Source organism: Battus philenor, unplaced genomic scaffold (genome assembly GCF_028537555.1).
Source record: "Battus philenor isolate CCGP_79_NKW_IND1 unplaced genomic scaffold, ilBatPhil1.0.hap1 SCAF_73, whole genome shotgun sequence".
NCBI lineage: Eukaryota > Metazoa > Arthropoda > Insecta > Lepidoptera > Papilionidae > Battus > Battus philenor.
Window position 1 is genome coordinate 12,421 of NW_027181741.1, and position 7,080 is coordinate 19,500.

The 7,080-nt window shown below is 37.9% G+C and overlaps 1 protein-coding gene across 1 annotated transcript; it reads left to right on the top strand.

The window, feature by feature from the left end:
• Positions 1-850: 850 nt before the first annotated feature.
• LOC137931422 (cytotoxic granule associated RNA binding protein TIA1-like) lies at positions 851-6,857 on the top strand (the record flags this gene model as incomplete). Its single annotated transcript, XM_068774818.1, has 5 exons — positions 851-1,031; positions 2,229-2,358; positions 4,927-5,105; positions 6,085-6,217; positions 6,816-6,857. Coding segments are annotated over 5 exons (665 nt in total), but the record flags the coding sequence as incomplete, so codon positions are not given.
• Between the last annotated feature and the right edge of the window lie 223 nt (positions 6,858-7,080).

Sequence of the window (7,080 nt, forward strand, 5' to 3'; positions counted from 1 at the left end):
GTACCTTCATCCAATTGACAGTCCAGTTCAGAGTCCCCCAAACTTTTTTGTGACGTAGACCCCTTGCCATGTTTTTCCGTGTTGGGTAGACCCTGTACTTACCTGGTATTGATTTCCTGTAAATTTCTAACCGTAGTGAAGTTTAGTGTTAAAAACTTAAAGTAAAAACACATGCTAATTTATACATTTATTATTTGATTTTAAATTAAACCCGCAGACGGGTCAATGTTCATAAAGAAATCGCAAAGCTCATTTGACATTCTTAATCCTTCGCTAAGATTTTTCAAATTAAATGTCACGTTTGCAATGCGTTGAAGCCTCTTCTTCAGTTGGTTGTGAGTTTAACATTTTAACATAACTTTATTAGTCCATTTGCCGGCATTTACAAAGGATATTAGGTCGGATATATATTGGAATCCTTTTATTATTATGTATGTACTTATTAGATTCGCGAACATAGGAATAGAGACGAATTTTTTTAATCCACGAATAATGAAAACGCAAAGAGGTTTTACTATGTATCACTACTACGTTTTTCATTATTTTGGAAAATTAAGCAAATTTACTACATATTCTACTTGAATATAAAATGTAACATACAATACCTGGCGATAAATATTGCACATCGACCTTTGGAAAGAAACAGTCGGATAATTTCGGCTTCGTAGAACGTTATCTCTGTCGCACGAAATACAACGACTGACAAAACGTCACATAGGTAGTGTGGGACAGAGATAGTGCTCTACTAAGCCGAAATTAGGCTGTTATCTCTTTCCAAATGTCGAAGAACAATATTTATATCTGGGTACTGTACAGATGTTTAAAATAACAACAATTACTCCAATTCCAGTGAACTCCAAGCCCTTGACCTTCGACGAGGTGTACAACCAGAGCTCGCCAACCAACTGCACCGTGTACTGCGGCGGCCTCACCACTGGACTCACCGAGGAGCTCATGCAGAAGACCTTCCAGCCCTTCGGCACTATTCAGGAGATAAGGGTCTTCAAGGATAAAGGATATGCTTTCATCAGGTAATATACATTACCTTACAGTTATCGAAAGGCACTGGATGCTGTTTTCAAGCGGTCCTAGTGGTAATGCAGGGGGGGGGGTTGTCCAATAGTGGACATCTTACTCCCGAAACGTTGATGTTGATATTACAATAAGTCACCTACCACAGAACCACAGTCACATGACTTCGGCATATTTTAGAGATATATATACATAGATACCTCTAAGTATACTTCCTGATATATATATGTAACTATAATGGCGACGTTCCCGGACACATGTGTTCATTATTAAACGGTTTTTATTTAGTTCGACCCGTACGGAATTTATTTGGATCAAAATTAGAAATTGAAATTTAAGCACCTTCCCGTTGTCACATTGATCTGAAATTTGGTACACACATTTAATCTAGATGACAATACAATATAATAAAATCAATAACATTATAAATCTAAGATGGCCGCCGATACAAAATGGCGGATTATGTATTTTTCCTTAACCTCCTCAATATGGGTATCAAATGAAAGGGCAACACTAGTAAAACGCGATGATTATGTCAAAATTTAAAATTCAAGATGGACGCCGTTCCAATATGGCGGACTAGGTACATATTTTTTCACAACCACCACAATATGGGTCTCTAAAAACCGTTTAACTTAAAAGTTTTTTAAATGTATTTATTTTATTATTAGCAACGTAACAAAACAATCTTTTCGTTCTTAATTTCTCGTGACATTACATCGAATTGACGGTTAAACATCAAACATAACTAAAGTGATTAGTGAAAAATAATTTTATCTTCAATCCACACGGCCATCCTGGTATTCATCTTAACACAGACGAATCATCTCCAGAGCTGATCCAGGGTCTAATCACGTCTGCCGAAATAGAAGTGTAATGACCCTCGCCGTTACCAATTTTATTTCCACTGTATCTATTGCGACAATTCTTCTCTGTTGTTTCATAGGGTCCTGAAAATTTTACTTTATCCAGAAGGCTTTATCTTACTGCCTAGTCAAGGCTGTGTAAAGACTTTGGATACGGGGAATACTGATCGCTATGGCGTTGGAGGAGGCCTATGCCCAGCGGTGGGCTTCTATATGCCGATACAATGATGAAAAAGTGTTAAAGATCTAGTGGTCAGAAATACGTAGCGTTCTAACTTGAAAGCTACAGCTTATTTTGTATATTTATGTTAACATACAAATATGTTTCAGATTCTCCACCAAGGAGAGCGCTACTCATGCTATAGTGGCTGTCCACAACACGGATGTGAACGGGCAGCTGGTGAAGTGCTCCTGGGGTAAGGAGTCTGGGGATCCGAACAACGCACAAGCTCAAGGACAAGTAAGTTGCAAGAGTTGGAACCTTTTTCATGATATCCAGGGGAAAATCTTCCGGATGTTCAAGAAACCCTGCTTCTGGATGGAGGTACGGGTAAAGTTAGATTCCTACCCACTGAAACCGAATCGGTGATCATCTGCTGTATCTATGTCGAGATACCCCAAGTGGAAGTCGAACTTCCCCCGGCATCCTCGCAGTACCACAGCAACGTGGGATCACTTCTTATTGCTGCTCTTCTCAGGTTTACATTGACTGGACGAAGGCCCCCACTCTTAAAACTTACAATCCAACAGGCAGGGCATACCAAAGGATATCGTCTACGATCAGAGTCATCCCTCTCTGGTCCCGCTCGGCGGTCTTCTTCGTCACAACGCTCTCATAGAACGCAACCAGCTGAATAGTTAAAAACCTAACTTAACCTAACCGAGAAAAAACCTAACCTCATCTCGCAGACTACAATACAGACTTGTCCTTTAGATTCCTTTAATGTTTGTCTACCTCACTTCCCCACCAGGCGTCGAACCGTCTAGAAATTACCCGTCAGCAGTATTCTTTTTATGGCCCCCGCTATTGGGGGCCTCTCGTACCCCTAACTTATCGGGATCAGGAACATTGTTATTTAATTTTTTTTCAGTATTTTCTTTATTAATCACTCTCTTTAACGCGTCACAATATCTTCCATTCTTTACTTTCGTCCTTCACAATATCTTTCGTTTTGCTCTTTTATACCTTCTTTCTTTCTTCGCCTTTCTTCCATCATCTTCTTACTCTAAGGTGGAGTTTATTTCATTTTATGTTCATTTATTTCATTTTTTTTATTTTGTTTTATTTATTTATTTTGTTCTTACATTTTATTTGTATCATTATTAATACATAACAATTCTATACATAATTTGTAAATTTTTACATGCTTTTTTATTTCATTACTTGTTTCTGTTCCTACTCGGTTTTATACGTGTGGTATTTAGGGAACGGGAAAGACCAAGAAGTTACCTAACCGTGAGAGAACATGAGAATGAAACTTCCTAAAACATCTTGATACTTGTAGAAAACGATTTATAATTAAAGTTAATAAACCTCTTCAAACGTTCCATTTTATCAAGATGCCTTTATCATATCTAAAGATAACAGTTAATTAAGTTTGATTTTACATCGTATTATCTAATGGAATTATTTATTTTCCTTTATAAACATCGCCGGAGGAACCATAATAATTAGCATCTGAAAGAAATCACTTTGAAATGTTGAATTTGCTTTTACATTGACTCGGCTACGTTTGACTTGATCAAATTAATTACGTCATAATTATTCAGTCTGTTCTCAATTGCGATTTTAATTCTAGAATTTGTTTTCATTTGCATGTTACTTTGTATTTAATTAATTTATAATTAATGTTTTTTTAGAATTAATATTAATTTGTATTTTATTTATTTAGATAATTTGTGTATTAGTGTTATTATAAATATAATTAGTTTAAAATGGCCATTTATAGAAAGATGCCGATTTAAACACAAAATTGAATCAAAGTGAACATTCCTATTGTAGCATTTTACAAATTAAATGAATATGCGATATGGTCGCGAGTTCTCGGAGTATAATCAGTAATAAGGTGATCGATAGGCAAAGGAAAGAAACTGATAGAGCCTCTGGATTAGTAAGTTGAAGTGACAGTATGAAGGCTACATAGGAAGCTTCAGCTGAACAAATGGCCATTGGAGCCTTGAATCTAATATATAAAATTCTCGTGTAACGGTGTTCGAACTTGAACTCCTCCGAAACGGCTTGACCGATTTTTACCAAATTTAATATGCGTATTCAGTATGTCTGAGAATCGGCTACTATCTATTTTCCATACCCCTAAGTGATAAGGGTGGTCCACCCCTAAATTTTATTTTTAATTTTTTAGACAATTTTTTTGGTTTTTATTTTATTATGATACAGCATACAAAAATACATACAAACCTAAATTTTCACCCCTCTACGATCAACCCTTATCTTACATTTGTTAATTAAAAACTTTAATTTTTTTTGCAAAACAACGTTTGCGGGATCAGCTAGTATCTATATATCAGGGACTGGTAGGAGAACAGTCCCACTGGAAATTATGTCCAACAGTGAACATGTTGTTCCATAAATCGTTGATCTTGTAGGTAGACATTCTACGCTCCGCTTAAAGAAAAGCATTGTTTAAATATTTAAGTTACTTGTTAGGTTTACATAGTAAATAAGTTGATCGCGTTTTTAAAGAATATATTTATTTATTATGACTTATGCTTAATCTTATAACTTGGAAAACAACATTAAACTGACGACATGGGGAGTAAACTTATTTATACTACGGAGAAGGTTCTAGTAAGTTAGAGATAATACTCGGTTAGAAATTCCGAGAACCGTACACAAAAATCTATAAATAACTTCAAGGTCACGCGTGTTCTTGATCCTAGGGTTCAGTGTTTATTATTTAGAAGGTTCTATAACTCATGCTTTGTAACAATAAAGTAAATTTTTTGTATCCTATTTCCTATTTAGTAAATATATTCGGATTTTATAATCAGGATGGTTGTATTCCAGCTCGGAGGAACAGCCTACAGTCCATTTGGCGCCGCCTACACTGCAGGAGGAGTGCCACCAGCGTCTTACTGGTACAACACCTATCCCCAGCAGCTCGGAGGGTTCCTCCAAGGAGTTCAGGGTGTTCAGGGATACTCGTACGCCGGACAGTTCGCCGGCTACCAGCAACAATACATGGGGTAAAATGATAATTACTTTTATACCCGAATATACATGTAGCCGTCGCTTGCTACGAGCATCGTGAATCCATGCAATGTTGAGAAGTATCGCTAGTACATTGTTTTTAATACCTAATTGCACCCTTTTTTTCGGGGGCCGAAATCTTCCGGACGTTCAAGATGCCCCGCCTCTGGGGGGAGGAGAGGGGTATGTGGGATTCTTACCCACTAAAACCCCCCCAGTGATCGCTCTCTGCGCTATACGGGGGACCGCGGTATCTCCAGTTCAGGGATCGCCACGCGGTCTTCCCTCGCGCCGTGCTATTTTCGATAGCCCGTCCCGGGGTATACCTATTTATTACCTATCTCTACATGACCTAATATTAAATGATGAATCGAATTCGAGTGCCGGTCTGGCGTTAAAATCTGGAAGGAGGAGACAATAGCCTCCCTGATAGGCGAAAAAGAAACTAGGAAAGAATTCCTCGCTTGTTGCAAGAAAATAGTTAAAAACGTTATACAAAAAAATAAAAATACAATAAGAAATGTGATAAAATAAAACTCAAATATGATATATAATGTATTATAGAAAATAAGTAAAAATGTAAAATGAAAAAATGTAAAAAGAAAAGAGGAAAGAATGATAGATGAACAGAGCAAAAGGGTAAGAAAGTAGAAATGTAACATGAAAGAGAAAGTAAAATATGAAAGAAGAGAGAGAAAATAAAAAATCATGTGAAAAATTAAATTGCAAATAAAGTCCCTGTCCCACCATAAATAGGGGTACGAGAGGCCCCCAATAGCGGGGGTCATTAAAAAAAAATTTAATGATGCTATCGATCCTCCTTTGAAGGCCCGCGCAGAAGTGCCCTGATTATTACCCCTGGGTAGACCAATGATATAGTTAAGGTTGAGAGAAGTCGTTGGATGAAGGCAGGTCAGGACCCAGCACCTTTAACTTTACAAATAAATTTAATTCCTTTGATTCGTGATGTTTCAGCATGGGCGGCGTGCAGCTGCCATGGGCGCTGGGCGGAGGCGTAGGCGGCGTGGGATCCGTGGGCGGTGTGGCCGCGATGTCCCAGCCCCCGCAAGTTCTCCATTACCCCGTTCAGCATTTCCAAGTGCAACCTGTAAGTATAGTCTACTGTATGTTACTCTCTTGTAACATCATCGTGTTACAAGTGAGTATAAAACTAATATACAACTTTTCTTCAAGTGAGAATTTAAAGAAGATACTCTTCTATTCTCTAAATTACCTTAACATTTACCATGATCTATTTATCCTCAAACAAACGCTCTTTTTTAATATATTGATGATCAGTCATTAATTAGCTATTGGTCCACAGGTGGACATGGGTTTTACCTATGGATTTTCAATAGGATAAGTTGGAAGCTGGCTAGAAACTGTATGAAGTCTACACTGTGTATGGACATTTTACACTGCTCTTGCCAACCTGTGGTCTCCTCTCCAAAATCCTCAGCACCAAGCGGTTATCTGTTCAGCTCGTGTCGCCTGCCAACTGCAAATTTAACTTGCCATTGTTGGTGAATTCCATTTGTCCACGGATTTACTTCTCTCTGATTTTTCTATGGGTCACTGAGCGACTGCCAATGGAACTTATAGCAACTCAAGGATCCCATAGAGAAATCTCAGACATATACTCCACCATTGCCCGTTGAGTTGTGTATCTTATTCGATTGTATTTTAAATTGTCTTTCCGTTTATAGATCGCAGAGGATGAGTGGTTGACTCCAAGCCTCCTGGTGTGAGGGCAACGCGCCCCCCCGCCCAAGCTCCCCTGCTGCTGTCTGCAAAAGGAGTGGATCTGAAGTGTTCTTAAAGCCTTTTCACATTCCCGCACAATTTTCTACTAACTATTCTCTCTGTTACACTTGACTTACTTTCTACCCTTTTTTTTGTTACAATATCATTCTTCTACTTGTTTCTTTTGTTACATTTGACTTATTCACACTTTTGCTTCAATCTCCTTAC